The sequence below is a fragment of the Suricata suricatta genome, chromosome 9, assembly GCF_006229205.1.
Source record: "Suricata suricatta isolate VVHF042 chromosome 9, meerkat_22Aug2017_6uvM2_HiC, whole genome shotgun sequence".
In the NCBI taxonomy this organism is placed as follows: Eukaryota; Metazoa; Chordata; class Mammalia; order Carnivora; family Herpestidae; genus Suricata; species Suricata suricatta.
In genome coordinates, this window is record NC_043708.1 from 111180131 (window position 1) to 111198671 (window position 18541).

At 53.2% G+C, this 18541-nt stretch overlaps 2 protein-coding genes across 7 annotated transcripts in view; both read left to right on the forward strand.

Annotated features, from left to right (window-relative positions):
• COMMD4 (COMM domain containing 4) overlaps window positions 1–10468 on the forward strand; it is a 10748-nt gene extending 280 nt beyond the window's left edge. The window contains exons 2-8 of one of the 3 annotated variants that reach the window (XM_029951112.1): window positions 3397–3468; window positions 3682–3747; window positions 3910–3949; window positions 4251–4370; window positions 4540–4620; window positions 9344–9491; window positions 10382–10468. In XM_029951112.1, coding sequence (XP_029806972.1) covers window positions 3397–3468; window positions 3682–3747; window positions 3910–3949; window positions 4251–4370; window positions 4540–4620; window positions 9344–9450 — 486 coding nt within the window. In that variant the 3' untranslated portion in view covers window positions 9451–9491; window positions 10382–10468. Of the gene's footprint in view, window positions 1–3396; window positions 3469–3681; window positions 3748–3909; window positions 3950–4250; window positions 4371–4539; window positions 4621–4924; window positions 5102–5182; window positions 5475–9343; window positions 9492–10381 lie in introns of those variants that run through there. The other 2 variants (XM_029951110.1, XM_029951111.1) reach the window with 2 other exon arrangements.
• A 1386-nt stretch (window positions 10469–11854) lies between these two features.
• NEIL1 (nei like DNA glycosylase 1) lies at window positions 11855–18497 on the forward strand. 4 transcript variants are annotated; one of them, XM_029951109.1, is made up of 11 exons: window positions 11855–12033; window positions 12441–12471; window positions 13696–14152; window positions 15968–16087; window positions 16172–16235; window positions 16412–16580; window positions 16975–17102; window positions 17492–17519; window positions 17701–17762; window positions 17896–18061; window positions 18202–18497. In XM_029951109.1, exons 3-11 carry the CDS (start codon window positions 13719–13721, stop codon window positions 18261–18263), a joined length of 1233 nt encoding a protein of 410 aa, XP_029806969.1. In that variant the 5' UTR covers window positions 11855–12033; window positions 12441–12471; window positions 13696–13718; the 3' UTR covers window positions 18264–18497. The 4 variants fall into 4 exon arrangements, with proteins under 4 accessions (XP_029806969.1, XP_029806968.1, XP_029806966.1 ...); XM_029951106.1 differs by lacking the exon at window positions 11855–12033 and adding an exon at window positions 12121–12229; XM_029951108.1 differs by lacking the exon at window positions 12441–12471.
• The last annotated feature ends 44 nt before the right edge of the window (window positions 18498–18541 follow it).

Here is an 18541-nt window from a genome sequence, read left to right on the forward strand (position 1 = left end):
CCCGGCGGAGAGGGAGGGCCCGCACCCCCAGGGGCCGGACCTGGGGCTTGCCTGGGGCGGGAGGTGCTCGCTTCCCGGCCCTCCTGTGCGACCTGGAGAAGAATTTGCTTAGAATTAGCCCCTTCGCCCTTCCCAGAGCCAGAAAGGACTAGATGCGCGATTGGGGCTTCTCGACTCCTCCACCCGTTCATTCCTTCGGCCCACTTCGCGTGCCCCCTCTGTACCAGGCAGGGTGCCGGGCACTGGGACTTCAGTTGCAGGGAGCCTGAATTGGCGGTCATAGTTAAGACGTGAGGGGACGAGACGTGGCTGTACCTTGTGTGTAGTGTTAGGAAGGCTTCCTGAGGGTAACAGCAACCTAAGGCAAGGGACAGGGAAGAAAGCTGACTGGCTGCCATGCAGTTCGTGGACGGCAGGTTAGGATGCTTTGTGAGTGGGGGCTGTATCTTCAGACCCAGAACAGTATGTTCAAAGACTTCATGAGAGAGAGCATGGCTCCCTAGGTGAACGCACCTCACCTAGCTGGAGGTTAGTGACACATGAGGCTCAACAGGTAGGCAAAGACCAAATCTTGCTGAGTCTTCAGAGCTGGGAAAGGCATTTAGACTTTAAGAAGAGGGCACTGGGAAGCTAGGAAGATCCTTTCCAGCGGAGAGTAGAGATATTTTCCTATTTTCGGCTGACTTGTGGAGGGAGCAAGAGAGGGGAGCAGAGAGCCCTAGTTGGGGCAGCAGATCCCCGGGAGGTGGTGGTAAAAAATGTAAATAATACAGAGCTGGTGGAAGACTTATGTGGGTAGAAGTCAGGAGCCCATGAACTTGGGGAAAATCTCACATCCTAATTCTCCCAAACTTCAAACTGAAATTCAGCATTGCCTTCGATCACGAATGTCGGCAACAAACCCCAGTATTAGCACCTCTGACTTTGTCACCATCAGAAATTAGAGATCTCTTGCTATCATATTAGAGCTGTTGACATTGTTCATGTATTATGCTCGTTTCTAAATTATAGTGGATATCAGACTCAAAACATATACCACATCACCCAATTTAGTTGAATATTTTGATTCCTTAGTTTCCATTGCAATATTATGTATTTCATGCATTTAAAACCATTGTTTTGAGGGGCATCTGGGTGGCTCAGTCAGATAAGCCTCTGACATCAGCTCAGGTCATGATCTCACGGTTCATGGGTTTGAGCCCTGCATGGGGCTCTGAGCTGACAGCTCAGAGCCTGGAGCCTGCTTTGGATTCTGTGTCTCCCTCTCTCTGCCCCTCCCCTGTTCATGCTCTCTCTCTCTCTCTCTCTCAAAAATGAATAAACATTAAAACATTTTAAAAAATAAAAATAAAAACATTGTTTCAAGAAAGGTCTGTAGGCTTTCCAGATGCCAAATGAGTCTATGGCACAAAACTCTTAAAAACCCCTGAAATAGAGATGAAGTGAAGCCTGTCACTGTCCTTAACACCCTGTCACCTCACCAGCTGGCCCAGGCCGTGACCCCAGAGGAATGACAGCAGGTGGTGTGCAGAGATCACTGGGGATGGGGGAAGGAGGGTGAGCCAGCGAATGAGACCAAGGCCAGCACAGGGAGAAATCCAGAAGAGTATGCTGTTTCACCAGGAAGGGCTGGTTGTGTCAGATGTTGCTGAGAAAGAGGAAGGCCAGATTTAGTGACAGTCATTTGTGACCATGGCTAGAGGACATTGGAGGCCCACATAGAAGCACCAGTGCAGGAGGGTCAGGTGAAAAGGAGCAAGAGGATTGGAGGTCAAAGGGTCATGGAGCAGGTCTGAAGCGGCTGAGAAGGTGACTGGTGGAACCAAGTAGAGGACATGGTGTTGCCAGGCTGCCTGAGCTCCGTCAGAATCAGGAGAACGTGGGTTTGCGGTATCCTCAGTTTGTGCGGTTTTGTTCCCGGCAGCGGGAAGTTGCCCGCATGTAGGAGGCGTGGAAGGAGGGACGTTGCTGTGCACTGGAGTTCCGCCGGGCACATGGGACGAAGGAGTTGACTTGAGGAATGGAGGATTTGGCGATATGGTTGCCAGGGTGGGTTTGCATTCTAACAGGAGACAGACCTCGAATAAATACGACATGTCTGCTGTGATAAAATGTTGTGGAGATCAAGAAACAAGGCTTGGGCGGCACCTTGGGTGGCTCAGTTGGTTAAGCGCCGGACTCTTGATTTTGGCTCAGGTCATGATCTCACATTTCATGAGATCATGTGCTGAGAGCAGAGCCTGCATGGGATTCTCTGTGTCCCTCGCTCTCTGCTCCTCCCCAACTTGTGCCCCCCTTCACAAAGAAAAACAAACAAACAAAGAAAGAAAGAACATGAGCAGAGTGAGGCAGAGAGAGAAGGAGACAGAATCCCAAGCAGGCTCTACAGTGCCAGCACAGAGCCCGATGTGGGGCTCAAACTCACAAGCCATGACATCATGACCCGAACTGAAATCAAGAATTGGATGCTAAACTGACTGAGCCACCCAGGCGCCCCAACTATGTCATTAACAGCTTTACTAAGATAAAAATCAACAATAATATATGTCTGTAAATGTACAGTTCAATAAATTTCAACATGTGTATGTTCCTGAAAACAGTACCACAGTCCAGATCACTAGGGCACTGGTCCCCCAGATTTCCTTGTGCGAGAGGCTGTTTTAGAAATCATGGTTAGAGGGGCTCCTGGGTGGCTCAGTCGTTTAAGCATCCGGCCTCGGCTCAGGTCATGATCTCATGGTTCGTGGGTTCGAGTCCTGCATTAGACTCTGTGCTGACAGCTCAGAGCCTGGAGCCTGCTTCAGATTCTGTGTCTCCCTCTCTCTCTGACCCTCCCCTGCTTGTGCTGTCTCTCTCTGCCCCTCAAAAAAAAACAAAAAACAAAAACAAAAAAACATAAACTTCAGAAATAAAAGAAATCATGATCAGAGAACGCCCATTTGAGCAGAGACTTGAATGAAATGAGAGTCGAGGGAGCAGGGTGCGCAGAGCTGGTGGCAAGGACAACGGAGAGTGGCCATGGTAACAGGAATAACGGGGAGGCCAGCGTGGCTAGGGCTGGAGAGGGGAAGGAGGAGGAAGTGAGGGTCATGACATCATGACAAGGGTTTGTTCTATGCTGTACCCCCAGCACTTAGAGCGGCATCTGCCCCCAAAAACTTTGTCACAGTCAGCGTTGGCTGAGCACATCGGCACCTGAGACAGGCGTGAGAACCAGGTTTGGTGGCAGGTGGGTCAGTGAGAGGGTTCTCTAAACGGCCTGGTGATGGGAGAGAACAGGTGGCCAGAGGGCATCCATCTTGGACAGGGAGCAGGGGTCCCTGAAGAGCATAATGTGGGAGACGTGCGGCCACACCTCAGCCACCCAGCCTGACCATGTGCCTCACTCTTGTGCAGAGATTCCGGTTCTGTGGTGATCTGGACTGTCCTGACTGGGTCCTGGCGGAGATCAGCACGCTGGCCAAGATTGTTGAGTGCACGGGGTCTTCTCGAGGGTGGGAAGCAGCGAGGGTTGGGGATGGAGGGTGGTGAGGTCATTCTGAGGTTGGGGCCCCACTGCCCTCAGCTTGTCTGAGCCTGCTGTGTGACTCTCATCATGTGGCCAGCCCTCTCTGATCCAGCCCCCTCAGCATGGAGGGGTGGGGTGGGCCACTTTGGCTAATGCAAGGCCTTCCCCTCCAGTCCTCTGTGAAGCTGAGGCTGCTATGTAGCCAGGTGCTGAAGGAACTCCTGGGACAGGGGATTGACGTGAGTGCAGGGCCCAGCACCCCACTGTCCCATGACCCTGTGACCTCTACTGCCCTGGAAGTGATCCAGACCCAGGGAGGTGGGTGATCGGGACCCAGGCTGGGGTGCAAGAGGCTGGTGAGCAGGGGTCTGGCACCTCCTGAGGGCTTCCTTTCCCCATAGTACGAGAAGATCCTGAAGCTCACCGCTGATGCCAGGTTTGGTGAGTACCCCACTGAGTCCACAGACATTTGGGCCACTGGAGGCGCTCAGCTTGGGGGTTAGCACAGAGGCCTCTCCTCCCAGCAGCCTGCCCTGATCCACTTGCCTCAGCAGAGGCGCATGATGGGGAGACAGGTGTCGACAGTCCCCCTGCGCCAGTGTCCTCTGCCATTTCTTGGTGAGGCAGTAACAGTGCTCATGGGCTCAAGAAGGCCCAGGGGCTCAGAGCTGAAGACAGTGGGGCAACAAGGAGGTGGCCGAGGCTACAGTGACGCCCCCTACCCCACCCACGGTCCTCCCAGAGTCGGGCGATGTCAAGGCCACGGTGGCAGTGCTGAGTTTCATCCTCTCCAGTGCGGCCAAGCACAGCGTGGATGGCGAGTCCTTGTCCAGCGAACTACAGCAGCTGGGGCTGCCCAAAGGTGCGGGTGCGCGGCGGGCGGTAACCTGTGTGCCGAGGGCTGCTGGGCAGTGGATGGGGCCAGGCGGCCCCGAGAGGTGCCCTGCCCTGCGGGCCAGCAGCCCGACACCTGTCCTGAGAGCAGTCTGAGCCCGTCCTGCTACTTCAGGGCACCTCTGTTCTGTCCCCAGAGCATGCGGCCAGCCTCTGTCGCTGCTATGAGGAGAAACAGAGCCCCCTGCAGGAGCACCTGCGGGCCTGCAGCCTGCGTGGTGAGTGTGGGGGCATCCGGGTGGGGTCTGGGCTCCATTCTAGAAGGTGCATGCCGCACGGGAGGTGCTTGTCCTCAGGAAGGAGACCTGACCCTGCTCACATGGGGAGGATTAGCCAGGACTCCGGACTCCAGCCCCTTTGTTTCCTCTGAGATCTGCTGTGGATAATCTAGCTTCCGATTATTGAGTGTGCGCTTCGGGTCAGAGGGATGAGAGCTTCTCGAGGATCTCGAGGCTTTGAAAGGTGGCAGGCTGTGTCAGGTGCCAGCTGTGATCCTGAGCGCCCCCCCTTCCCGTCTCGCAGTGAACAGGCTGGTGGGCGTGGGCTGGCGGGTGGACTACACACTGAGCTCCAGCCTGCTTCAGTCGGTGGGGGAGCCCGTGGTGCATCTGAGGCTGGAGGTGGCCGCTGCCCCAGGTGCCCCGGCCCAGCCTGTGGCCATGTCCCTCTCGGCAGACAAGTTCCAGGTCCTCCTGGCAGGTGAGACTCAGCTGTAGCTCGAGGGGGAAGGGCCTCACCCAGATGCCAGTGCTGCCCACTGTGTCCCTCTTCCCCCTGCAGAACTGAAGCAGGCTCAGACCCTGATGAGCTCCCTAGGCTGAGGAGATCGGTGTTTGGGGCCCCTGTGGAGCCGCCTTGCCCATGTCAAGTCACTGCCCTCCGGACTCTTGAGGGGTGGCCCCAGCTCCAGGACCCTGGAGGCCTGGCCTCCCAGATCTCCAGCTTGCCAGGTCACCACTTGAGAATTCAGCATAAGGGTTGTGAGGACTTTTCCAGCATTGCTGCACCTCCCCCGTGAAAGGCACTTGTCAACAGTTTCCCTGAACAGGAAGAATAAACAAGTTTAAAGGAGTGTGTGCACCGGTTTCTTTTTGGGTTCAAATGGAAGGTTTTTGTGAGAGAAGCCAAGTGAAGTACAGACCTTCCCTCCTCCCCTCCTCCCCTCCTCCCCTCCTCCCCTCCTCCCCTCCTCCCCTCCTCCCCTCCTCTTTCCATCTGCTGGGTGAGGCAGGTCAGGGGTGAGACAGAACAAGGATCAAAATGAAACCACTTGTCTGCAGACCAGAAAATCAGGGTTCTGGTCCCCAGTCCTGTGATGCCCGTGGCTCTGCCCTTTGGGCTGGCCTTGTCCTCAGGCTGGCAGCAAGCACGTGGCCCCAGTGCCAGATGCCCCAGAGAGAGAAAGGAGAGAGCCCTGCTCTTCCTGCCATCTTCATTTAGAAGAGAGGAACCCCCCTCCCCCCAACCACTCATTGGCAAGAGGAGTGAGATTAGGGCTTGAATGTTTGTGTCTCCCCCCAGACGATGCCTTAACCGCCCAGTGAGATGGTTTTAGGAGATGGGGCCTTTGTAGAGGAATTAGGTTTAGATGAGGTCATGGGATTAGGAACGGCAGGGACCCTCTCCACCAACATGTACTGAGAAGAGGCTGCAGGAGAACAGCAAAGCAGGAGAAGGCCCTCGCCGAGAACCAGATCTGCCAGCTCCTTGATCTTGGACTTCCCAGCCTCTGGAACATGAGAAATAAATGTGGTTTGAGCCACCCGATCTGTATTTTATTACAGCACCTTGAGCTAAGACAAGAGGCCTAAAACATCTTGAGGTGCAGGGAAGTTATCAAAGAACAGTCCTGTCAAAAGGAGCCAGCATGTCCCACTGGACAGAGATGGTTCAATTTAAGCATCAAAAAGCGAAAGGACTGACTCCACTCCTGACTTCTGCTTCTGGAGAAAATGGAGCATCCCCCCCCCCCCCCACTAAGTACAGCTGAAAACCTTGGACATTACTTACAAAACAAACATACGACTCTAAAAGATGGAGAGAAGGCAGCCTGGCTAAGATCCTCAGGAACTGAAGGATCACAGCCGAGCAGTCCTCAGACGTTCCTTGTGCTTCAAGTGTCCCAGGCTGGGTGCTGGAGACCGACCGCCTGGGCCACACCAGCACACAGGAAGCCCAGACCAGCATGCTCTCTGGAGCCAGAGGACCAGGCACGGGAAGATGTTCCAAAAGACGGGAAACTCCCTGCTGGCCTCCAGTCATACCACAGAGAAACTGCAGTCCTTTTTCCACGCCCACCCCCCCAGCAAAGGCTGAGTAGGAGCCCAGATTCTCACCCAACCTGGCAGCAAGGAGGTGACGCCCCCTCCTTTCCCCACTGGCGCTGTGTCGGGGGAGCCCTGCTAAAAGAGAAGATCTAAATAAGATCCAGAATCTCCATACCCCAAGAACCAAGAAAATTTCAACTTCAATGAGAAAAGCCAACACCAAGATAATTCAGATTTGTATGCCAAGGATTTTTTTTAATGTTTTTATTTATTTTGAGAGAGCATGTGAACAGAGGGAGGGCCAGAGAGAGAATCCCAAGCAGGCTCCACGCTGGTAGCACAGAGCCAAGCATGGGACTCGATCCCACAAACCATGAGATTGTGACCTGAGCTGAAATCAAAGAGTCTAACACCCAACCAACTGAGCCCCCAGGCGCCTCTATGCCAAGGATTTATATTTTTTTATTTTAAGAATTTACTCATTTTTTTGACAGAGACAGAGCACAAGCAGGGGAGGGACAGAGGGAGAAGGGGACACAGAATCAGAAGCAGCTCCAGGCTCCGAGCTGTCAGCACGGAGCCTGACTTGGGACTCAAACTCACAAACCCTGAGATCATGACCTGAGCTGAAGTCAACTCCTTAACCAACTGAACCATGCAGCCACTCCTCTATGCCAAGGATTTTTTTTGTTTATTTTTGAGAGAGAGAACATTAGCAAGGGAGGAGCAGAGAGAGAGGGAGACACAGGATCCAAAGCAGATTCCAGGCTCTGAACTGTCAGAGCCTGATGTGGGACTCAAACCTGTGAACTGTGAGATCATGACCTGAGCTGAAGTCAGAGGCCCAACTGACTGAGCTACCCAGGTGCTCTTAAGTGAAGGATTTTATTTTTTTATGTTTTTTATTTATTTTTGAGAGACAGAGATAGCGTGAGCAGGCGAGGGTCAGAGAGAGAGGAAGACACAGAATCTGAAGCAAGCTCCAGGCTCTGAGCTGTCAGCACAGAGGCTGATGCAGGGCTCAAACCCATGAACTGTGAGATCATGACTTGAGCCGAAGCCGGACACTTAACTGACTGAGCCACCCAGTGCCCCTTAAGCAAAGGATTTTAAAGCAGGCCACAAAAAAAATGCCTCAGGTCTTAACAAAGAAATAGAGGATGCAAGGAACCAGAAAGAAGTTTTAGAACTGAAATCTGCAATAATCAAAGTGACAAATCAATAGATGGACTTATTAAAAGAAAGAATCCATGGATTTGAAGATAAATTCTAGAAATTAACCAATCTGAATAACAGAAAATAACTTGGAAAATAAGCACACAGAAACCAATAAAACAGCCTCAGGGGCCTGCAGGACTATACCAGAAGCTGTACTATTCATGCCTTCAGAGTCTCAGAATCTGAGGAGAAAGAGGGTGGGACAGGAAAAGAAATAATGGCTGAATTTCGCACCAGCATGGCAAAAGTTCCCTAAACCTACAAAGTCAAGAAGTGGAATGAATCCCATATGGGTTGGACCCAAAGAAATCCACGCTGAGCTACATCATACCGTCAAACTTCTGCAAACTGAAGAAGAGAAAAAAACCTTGAAAGCAGCAAGAGAGAAATCATACTTTACCTTCTGGGGGATAAACTATTTGAAAGACTTCGCACCAGAAACCATAGAGGCCGAGAAGAAGAAACACAACATTTTTCAGGCCCTGAAAGAAAATTTCAACCAAGAATTCTATATTCTGCAAAAATCACCTCAAGAATAAAGGAGGAAATCAAGATATTCTCAGATGAAGGGTCACTAATATAATTTGTCACCAGCAGACCTAAAAATAAAAAGGTGAAGGGAGGATCTCTGAACAGAAGGGGGATGGTGACGGGATCTTGGAACATCGGGGAGGAAGAGCAATGGAAGGAGCAAAACTATGCGTACAGTTAGACTTGAGCGTTTTATGTTCCCGTCGACAGTTGAAGCACATGTAACACTGATGGATATGGTTCTCAGAGTACATGGGGGAATATTTAAGGTTATTGTAGACAGGAGAGGTCCTTCTACACTGCACTTAGCTCATCGATACTCGTGAACCGTGACAAATATGCGTATCGTATCTAGAACAACTACGTCAGAGGCTGTGCAGTGTTAATACACTCAAAAGCAGTATCACATCAGCCTGGAATTCTAAACATTCAGGTGGCCCGCAGGAGAGCAAGAAGAAGACAAAAATTGAGAAGTGGAATAAACAAAAATGAAGTGGCAGGCCAAAAGTCACAAGGAAGCTCAAAGTCTCCTCAAACGTTTAATATGAGCTGGGTTTTCCAGGTAGCATTCCGTCGTCTGTGGTGTCACAGAGTCCCACAGGTACCTCTCTCATGGCTGCTGTAATGTGGATTGTAATTTTGTGGTTAGTCGTTTGCCTCTTTTACCATTCTGAGTTTCTTACGGATGGGTTTTGTGTTCCCTTGCCAATAAAGTACTCCTTCAGTAGATGGGGGGAAAGATAAAGACTTCAACAGATTTAAAGATGTTGAATGTAAAACAATCCTTGAGTCTGTAATAGGAGAGTCCATAAAAGATGAAGTCTGTCCCCCCAAAAAACCAAATCAGTCCTAATTTTGTCACCATTGGATGTTATTGCACCAAATTCTTAAAGGGAAGGAATTCAGGTCTATCCTGTGTGTTTAGCATTTCAGGATGACCAGATAACCTACCTGCACAGCTGTTCTTTACAGAAGAATCTGGCTAAGGTGGAAGGAACGACAGAAAACCACCACTTTGTAACTTCCAATTAAATATTGATTGAAGCAAGGATCAAGGATAATAAAGCCATGAGGTGAAACGTTTATGTGATGTGAATCGGTATTTTGTGGTTGCTAAAGAATCCTCTCCCGTAAACAACTCCAGCTCCCTGAGTGTAAACACACTGGTGCAGTGGAATATACAGTATAATACTGCTCAGAAATGAAAAGAACTGATAAGCATAATGACACAGATGGATGCCAAATGCATTATGCTAAGGGCTCAGTTGGGGGACCCTGCGACTCAGTCTCAGGGTAGTGAATTCCAGCCCTATGTTGGGTGTAGAGCCTACTTAAAAATAAAGTAAAATTATTTTTTAAATGCATTATGCTGGGGCGCCTGGGTGGCTCAGTCGGTTAAGCCTCAGGTCAGATCTCACGTTCGTGGGTTTGAGCCCCGCCTCAGGCTCTGTGCTGACAGCTAGCTCAGAGCCTGGAGCCTGCTTCAGATTCTGTGTCTCCCTCTCTCTCTGCCCCTCCCCCCTCATGCTCTGTCTCTCTCTGTATCAAAAGTAAATAAAACATTAAAAAAATAAATTTTAAATGCATTATGCTAAGAAACCAGACCCAAAAGGCTGTATACTGAAGATACCATTTATAAATGGAGAAGGCAAAAACTATAGGGACAGGAAACAGATCAGTGGTTGCCAGCAGGTGGGGTGGAAGTGTTGCTAGAAGTGTTGGTATTTGTGTAATGGAAATGTATTCTCTTCTGATTGTGGTGATAGTTATGTGAGTGTATGTATTTGTCAAAACTCACACTCTAAAATGGTGAATTTTAAACTGTGTATAAATTGCACCTTAATTTAAACAAACCAGCCAACAAAGAAATCACCCCGTAGATTGCTTAGAGGGCACAAGGTGTGAAACATACGTTTACAAAGCACAGGTCTGGTTATCACAGCCTCACCATGATCAATTTCAGGTGCACTACAATGGGGCAACCAGATGTTAGGTGCCTCCTAATGTGAAGCAATTTGGAGTACAGAGCAACACCTAGTAGAGATCCAAGAAAACGTTCGGACAAATCCAGGATGTGATGGGGCGTCTCAACTGGCTTAGACTCCAGGAAGGTATCATGAAGAGTAAAAAAGAAAAAAAAAGGGTGAGGTGGGTGGGAGAGGAGGGTTCTGTCAACATAAAAAATGATTAAGGCGGGGCCCTGAGTGGCTCAGCTAAGTGTCCAACTCTTGGTTTTGGCTCAGGTCATGATCTCACAGATGGTGAGTTTGAGCCCCACCTTGGGCTCTGTGCTGATAGCCCCCTCCTCTCTCTACCCTTCCTCCCCTCCTCTCCTCTCCTCTCTCTCAAATAAATAAACTTCAAAACATTATTAAAGAGTCACATAATCCTTGATTCAACTCTGCTTTGGACAAACCAGCTATAAAAGACATTTTATTAGGGGACAATTAGGGAAATTTGAATGTGGACTTGCTATTAATTTTATAAGGTATAATAAATGTATTGTGGCTTTGTAGGATATTGCTTTTATAGAGATGCTTGTTTAGTATTAGGGATGAAATGTCATATTTTGCCTAGTTTACTTCAGAATACTTCCACCAAAATAAATGAATGGCTGGAGGAGGAGGAAGCAGAAGTAATATGAAGGGCCAAAGCCCGGCTATGGGCCAGACCCCTGTGCCTGCTCCACTTAAGAGGGAATGCGGGCTCCTTACAGAGGCCTCATGAGACCAGACCTGACCTGACTTTGTGTGTCTGTCCTGACCTGCCAGCCCTTCCCCCAGCCCCATTCCAGCCACACAAACTTCCTTTCAATGGACCAATCCTTTTTATGCCTGCAGGCCTTTGCACTGGCCTTTCCTCTTTTTTTTTTTTTTTTTAATGTTTTTATTTATTTTTGAGAGACAGAGAGAGCGTGAGCAGGCGAGGGTCAGAGAGAGAGAGAGAAATACAGAATCTGAAACAGGCTCCAGGTCTGAGCTGTCAGCACAGAGCCCGACGCAGGGCTCGAACCCGATCATGTGAGAGCATATGAGATCATGGGAGATCATGACCTGAGCTGAAGCCAGACGTTTTACCCACTGAGCCACCCAGGCGCCCCTGGCCTTTCCTCTTTCCTTCAGTCTGGTATATAGTCTTGCGCCCCCCCCCTCCCCCACCGCCCTCCCCTCACTCCTCCTCGCCCCGTCTCCTGGGGACTCGGCCTAAGTGTCACCTCAGAGAGAGACCCTCCCCCACAGAACCATCTGATGTGGGTTCTGCTTCTCTGCCCACCTCTTGTTGCTCGGCTGCACTTGCCACCGGGCAGGTGGTGATGATGTTTATGTTTATGTGTTCTGTCTGTGCGTTGACATTTAGGGTCCACCACCGGGTCCCCAGGGTCTGAGTTTATCACGCATCTGTGCGCGCCCAGCGCCCAGCTGCAGGCGCCTCGGCCTCCGGTCTTTGCTGCTGTTTCCTGCTGTGAGTGCGACCCCGTCTGGGACTTGTCGGGTGACTTCCTCCCGCCGCCCCCCAGCCACGGAGACAGCTGCAACCCGGGACATCAGACCTGACCCCGATCCCGCCGGCACCGAGGAGCAGGGAAGCCAGGTTCCTCCGCCACCTCCCAGCCAGGTGACTGCCCTCAAACCTTTCCCGCACCCGGGGCCCCCGCCCACCCCGCCCAGCCTATGCCACCTACCCGAGAAACTACACTTCCCAGCAGGCGTGGGAGCGGGGATCTCAGCTCCCAGCGTGCTCTTAGGCTCGGCCCAGCCCCAGCATTAACCCTTCTATGGCTGCAGGCTGGCGGGAGCGGCGAGGGGTGCAGGTATCCGGGGTCGCAGGGAAGAGCAAAGCTGAGGAGAGGATGAGATTGGGGGCCCTTGGGGAGGAAGGAACCTGGGGTTAGCCGAGGACGGGCAGCGTGGAGGAGGTTGAAGGAGAGGCGAGCACTACAGGTGGGACCCGCCCCCGCCCTGCGGAAGTTGGGAATCTGGACCTTCACTTTTTCCCGAAAAACGAAAATTTTCGCGTGCCAGGCTCCCGACGGCACTGAAGAGGGAGACAGGGGTAAGAGAGTCTACCCTAGCTAAATGCCCCCCAACACACACACACACACACAACTTCACCTTGATCTCCTCACGTCCAGGAAGAGGAGAGTGGCAAACTCCCCTCCCTCGGCGGGGCGGGAGGGGCCGAGGGTGGGCGAGGGGAGTTTGCGTCCCTCACCCGGGGAGCTGACCTGGGCGTTTTCCTGTGACCCTCCTGGACCTTGGCCTGGAGCTCGGGAGCCCTTCCTTTCACCCCTGTCCTACTCCTGGGTCGTGGAGACCTGGCTCCAGTGCAGATGTGACTGGAGATTCCTGCCTTCCCTGCCCCTGTCCTCACTCCGCTCCTGACCAGTAGGTGGTGGGAGGCTGGCCAAGCCCTGTCCACTGAGTCTCCCAGCCTCTCTCTCCCAGCCCTGATTTCCCAGGAGGGGTCAGGTTCACTCCCTCAGTGGTTGTGGACCAGATGCAGACTAGGTCCTAAGAAGTGGAATCCTGAGCAAGTAGAGCTCGCACTCTGGGTGGGAGTGGAGGTAGAGACAGACAGCAAGCCAGGTAACTTCAGATGCTAGGAGTGCCGTGAAGAAAACTCTTCTCTCAAGTGTCCCAGACAGACGGGACAGCAGAGACAAAGACATGGGGATGGGAAGACAGTGTGCTTGGAACAAACGAGTAAGGGGCAGTCCGGGAGGAAATGAGATGACCCGGTGGGCCCAGGAAAGATCTGGACTTCAGTCTTTTTTTAATTTTTTTTATGTTTATTTATTATTGAGACAGGGAGAAACAGAGAGACAGAGCATGGGTGGAGAAGGGGCAGAAAGAGAGGGAGACACAGAATCCGAACCAGGCTCCAAGCTCTGAGCTGTCAGCACAGGGCCCGATGTGGGGCTTGAACCCATGAACTGTGAGATCAGGACCTGAGCTGAAGTTGGACGCTTAACCAGCTGAGCCACCCAAGCGCCCCTGGGCTTTATTCTAAAAGCAGTGGCAGCCCATGAGAGTCCCATGGGAAGTGTTCAGTAAGGCAGAGTCACGCTTCCCCAGCCCGAGCTCCATAGTGCGCTGGGCTTTTCCAGCACTTACAGGTGGGGACCAGGGCTTGGGACCAGACCAGTTGACTTTTCTGCCAGTCCTAGCTGGCCGCAGGCCCCTCTTACCCTCAGGGTTCTCCTCTGTAAAATGAGCTGATAATTTCTACTTCACGAGGTGACACTTGACCCAACTTGCTGCCATCTTCCCCCCACAGGGCCCAGCTACCCCTCGCACAGAATGCCCGAGGGCCCTGAGCTGCACCTGGCCAGCCGCTTTGTGAATGAGGCATGCAGGGGGTTGGTGTTTGGCGGGTGTGTGGAGAAGTCCCCCGTCAGCCGCAACCCTGAGGTGCCCTTCGAGAGCAGTGCCTACTGCATCTCCTCCTCAGCCCGCGGCAAGGAGCTGCGCCTGACCCTGAGTCCCCTGCCTGGGGCCCAACCGCCACGGGAGCCGCTGGCCCTGGTCTTCCGATTTGGCATGTCCGGCTCCTTCCAGCTGGCGCCCAGCGAGGCGCTGCCAGCCCATGCCCACCTGCGCTTTTACACGGCCCCGCCCAGCCCCCGACTTGCCCTCTGCTTCGTGGACATCCGCCGCTTCGGCCACTGGGACCTCGGGGGCAAGTGGCAGCCGGGCCGCGGGCCTTGTGTCTTGCTGGAGTATGAGCAGTTCAGGTAGGCCCAGCACCAGGTGGGGTGAACCATCTCGGGCTCCGGGCCTGGCTCTGTTAGTGCCTCGCTGGCCGATGAGTGGCGAGTCTAGCCCCCTCTGATCCTCAGTCCCTTCATGTGTAGACCAAGACAGTGTCCTTTCCCCGGGACAGCTCCCTGAGCAAATGGCTGTGGAACCCCAAAACTGACGTGTGGGTGGGCAAGAGGAAGGGTAGGCATGCCCCAAGGACATGTGGCCAGTTCGAGTCCGAGCTGGGGATCAGCATCTGCTCTTGTGTCTTGGTGCCCTCAGGAGGCTAAGACAGGTGAAGGGGCTTTAACCACCTGGTAAGAAGGGAGGCTGAGAAGGAAGGAACGGCCTGGGGGGGGGACAGGGGACTGCCTAATGACATGGTTTCTGGATCAGTTTTTGTGGTCTCCCACATTCTGCTTGCCCACTGGTCCAGGACAGTCCCATGGTGTCCTCTGTGTGAGGGGTAACAGCTGGGACGTAATGCGTGTCACACAGGATGGCACAGTGTCAGCCACTTCCCTGCCTCTAGAGGTGAACCATGTACAGGTTTCTCTTTCACGCCAAGCCCTCTCTAGGCGTTGGGGTACAGCAGTGATCAGGCCGGATATGGCCCCTGCTCCCACAGATGGGGCAGGGGAACAAGGAACCCAAGTAGATGAAATCCAGTAGATATGGGCCGGAAGAAAGATCCACGAGGTAGAGAATGACTCTAGTCTGGGGGCGCGCTGGGGGGGGGTTAGGAAAGGCCACTCTAGGTGACATCTGAGCTGAGGCCTGCAAAACTTTGGAGGAAGAGCAGTGTAACAGACAAGAACCACAGACGTGAAGGTCCACGGGTGACCTGTCAAGTCCTCCCTTCCCTGGAGACGGCGTGCTTTCTGTTGGTCCTTAGACTTGGTTGCCTATGAGGATGGGCCAGGGCATCCCTAGCACCACCGAAGCCACTTGACTCCTGGTCTTCTCAGGCGTGACCCCCAGTGCTCCCTGGGGGAGGGTCTGTCACGGTGTGGGATTCCTCCCATCTTACGTTCCCTGGAAAGTCATGCCACAAGCTAACTCTTTGCCAGGCGGCTCTGAAGTTCCTGTCACGTGAGGAGCATATTGGCTGTTTCCTTGGGCTCACTGCTGGGGAGCCTGCAGGGATCTGCTCCTCTCAGTGATCTGACCATCTAGGCTAAGGTCAACTCTTTCCTTGACCCCACATTCTGTCGTCTGGTCCCTACTCCATATGCTCCTCATGTCCATTACTGAGTCAGTCATGCCATGGTCTTTTCCCACAAAGAAACTAGATGAGTTTTCTCTTTGTGGTGGTGAGAAAGGATCCACGACCCCTGGAGGTGGGGTGGGGGCTGCTGGGACACTCACTGGCCAGGACTTGGCCACCACACACCTGCTACACAGAACCAGTTCCAGCTTCCTTGGAGATCTTCTGGGTTTTGAGAACAGTTGACCCCACCAATCACAAGTTCTAGACAGGGAGTTTCAGACTGTAGGCAAAGTCTTGAATCTGAGGACTTTGGTGATATACACACAATGTATACAGACTCATGTGTGTTTCCTTGAACACATTGCTTTTGATTAGTACTTTTCACCTTTCATAGTGAATTACAGTCTTATATTGATGTTCCCATTTAACAGATGGGAAAATGGAGGTTCCTGCTGCCAAAATAGTACTGAGGCTGGGAAAGGGGGAACTGGGATTCCTGTGTTCCTTCCCCTTGCACCCAGGAACAGACACTTCTACGGCAAGACATTAGTGATGGGGGTAGAGAATGGGTCTCACAGCCCAGGCTATGTTCCTCCAGGGAGAATGTGTTACGAAACCTAGCGGACAAGGTCTTTGACAAGCCCATCTGTGAGGCCCTCTTGGACCAGAGGTTCTTCAATGGCATTGGCAACTATCTTCGGGCAGAGATCCTGTACCGGTCAGTCAGGAGGACTAGGGAGGGCTGGGTGCGCCCACACCCCAACACTGCTTAGTCTGACTCCCTCTCTCCACCCCACTGCAGATTGAGGATCCCCCCCTTCGAGAAAGCTCGCAAGGTTCTAGAGGCACTGCAGCAGCGCAGGCCGGTGAGGGTGCAGCCAACAGTGTGTGGGCGGGGTCAGGTGTCTCCAACCTGTCTCAAGCACTTCCTTTCTTGGCTTTGGGTCCCTTTCCCTGCAGTGTGGGGGGTAAGGGATTGGGGTGGGGGCTACTGATGGAATTGTCTCTGAGTCCTGCCAAGCTCAGGGGCTCTACTCCCCAGGACTCAGCTACCTTCTCAGTGGTCCTATGTCAGGCTGACAGCCAGGTCCTGCACCTGCTCCTTCTCCAGAACCCAGAGCTGACCCTGAGCCAGAAGATCAGGGCGAAGCTGCAGAACCCAGACCTGCTGGAACTGTGCCATTTGGTGCCCAAGGAAGTGGTCCAACTGGGTGAGGGCTGGGAGGCAGAGATGGCTGACTACCTCTGCACCAGCATGTGGGGTAACCCCAGGGCAATTCCTGCCCCACCTGGGGCACAGATGTTTGTAGATCTAGTGGTAGCTAAATGAACTTGGCCTCCTCACTTGTCAAGTATCAATGTCCTCTGAGGTGCCCACAAGGCCGGCAGGACCAGGATTACTAATCCCTCTCCAGGTTGGGAAAACCATGGCCCAGAGTGGGGAAGACACCAGCCTGAGGGCATGCACAGCTGGAGGAAGGAGAGCCTTGGCTCTCTGACTCAGCCCACAGCTATCTAGCTGAGGTCTGGGCCAGGCTGACCGCGCTCCCCTCCTCTCAGCCTGAGTCAGCCCTCTGACTTCCGCCTGGTTCCTCTGTCCCACAGGGGGCAAAGGTTACGGGCCGGAGAATGGGGAGGAGGACTTTGCTGCCTTTCGGGCATGGCTACAGTGCTACGGCATGCCGGGCATGAGCTCCCTGCAGGACCGGCATGGCCGCACCATCTGGTTCCAGGTTTGGACCCTAATCTCACACAGAGATCCCAAGGAAGCTAATGGGTTAGCCGGATCTGGGGTCACAGTTGGGCAGGAGCTGGTGTCTCCAAAGTGGAGATGCCCAGGGCTTATTGAGGCCCCCAAGGGTCACACAGTACCTGATGGTCTATGTCTTCCCTGTGCTGTGCCCCTCCCCTCCTCAGTCCCAGGGCCCCACCTAGCAGAGCAGCCCAAGACAGGGTGGCCTTCTTGATGACGGCTCTCACCTGGGGGAGACGGGTGGTCAGAGAGGCTTCTTATGGGAGAAGCTCCATCAGTCTGGAAGGAGGGTACGAGCTCTGTTTCTTCAAGAGAAGCTACCTCTGCCTCAACCAGGTTGATCCCTGAATTCTCCTCATTCCATTTCAGGGGGATCCCGGACCCTTGGTACCCAAAGGTAGGTTACTCCTAATGTAACAAGCTAGGACAGCACAAAGAACTAGATGCCTGCAGGAACTACCTCCCCCTTCCCCATCCCAGTCCCCACTGCACTCTGGGGGTCACCCCAGAGCAGGAGAGTCTGCAGAAAGGGGGCTGAGGTCACAGGCCCCTCCAAGCCCAGCATCGATGTCCTGCAGGGGGCAAATCCCGCAAGAAGAAACCCAAGGGAGCACAGCAGGGTCCCAAGCACAGATCTGAGGTATGGCTCTCTCCTCTGCTATGGCTGCACCTCCCAGGTACCCTTCCTTGACAATGGGGGGCAGTGGTGGGTCCTAACCAACCTCTGAACTGCTCACTGAGCTGCCTTGAAGACCTGTATCTCCTCTACTCAGGATCCTCTCCTTCCAAGCACCGCCCCTTCCAGAACACATAGGGCACAGAGAGGCCTTCCTGAGCAAACTACAGCCCGGCAGCCCGAGGGGACCAGCCTCTCGCAGGACTCAGAAGTCCCCCTAGTCCCTAAGAAAGGAAAAAGGAGGGGACGACCAACAACCTCAGGTGGGCAACAGACCTTCCGCAGCATTGTCCTCTGGAGAGAGGAGGGACACCACCCAGTGGGATCTGCAGGGGGCCTGGGGCCAGGGATGGGGGACCTCAGCCTGCATTCTGAGCTGCCATCTCACCTGTCTTCCTCCCAGGCCACCGCAGACCCCAAAAGATCAAGGCTGACACCCCATCCTTGGAGAATGGGGGGACCTGAGCCTCTTAGCAGGAGGGTCTCCTTGCTCACATCCATCCTTTCCCTCTGCCTGCGCCAGAGCAAGGGGCCTGGGCAGCTGGCTGGCAGCAGGCTGGAGCTGAAGGTGCCTGGCTGCCCCTGTGCCTGTGTCCTTCACAGCTATGATTTTAATTGTACCCCACCTTCCCCATTTTTTAAGCCCGTGTGAGAAATACTGTAGCTTTCCATAAACTAATAAACTTGAACTTCTTGGCACTTCTTGGGCTGGCTGCAGAAGGTCTGGGAAGGCCATGTTGGGA

Bases quoted from the DNA above. Each gene is read 5' to 3' on its own strand.
- NEIL1 (XM_029951106.1), top strand. From the start codon at position 12,194: ATGGCTGCAGGCTGGCGGGAGCGGCGAGGGGTGCAG. The intron at 12,230-12,440 runs GTATCCGGGGTC...TTCGCGTGCCAG, and splicing joins GGGAGCGGCGAGGGGTGCAG to GCTCCCGACGGCACTGAAGA. The intron at 17,763-17,895 runs GTATGGCTCTCT...TCCTCTACTCAG, and splicing joins GTCCCAAGCACAGATCTGAG to GATCCTCTCCTTCCAAGCAC.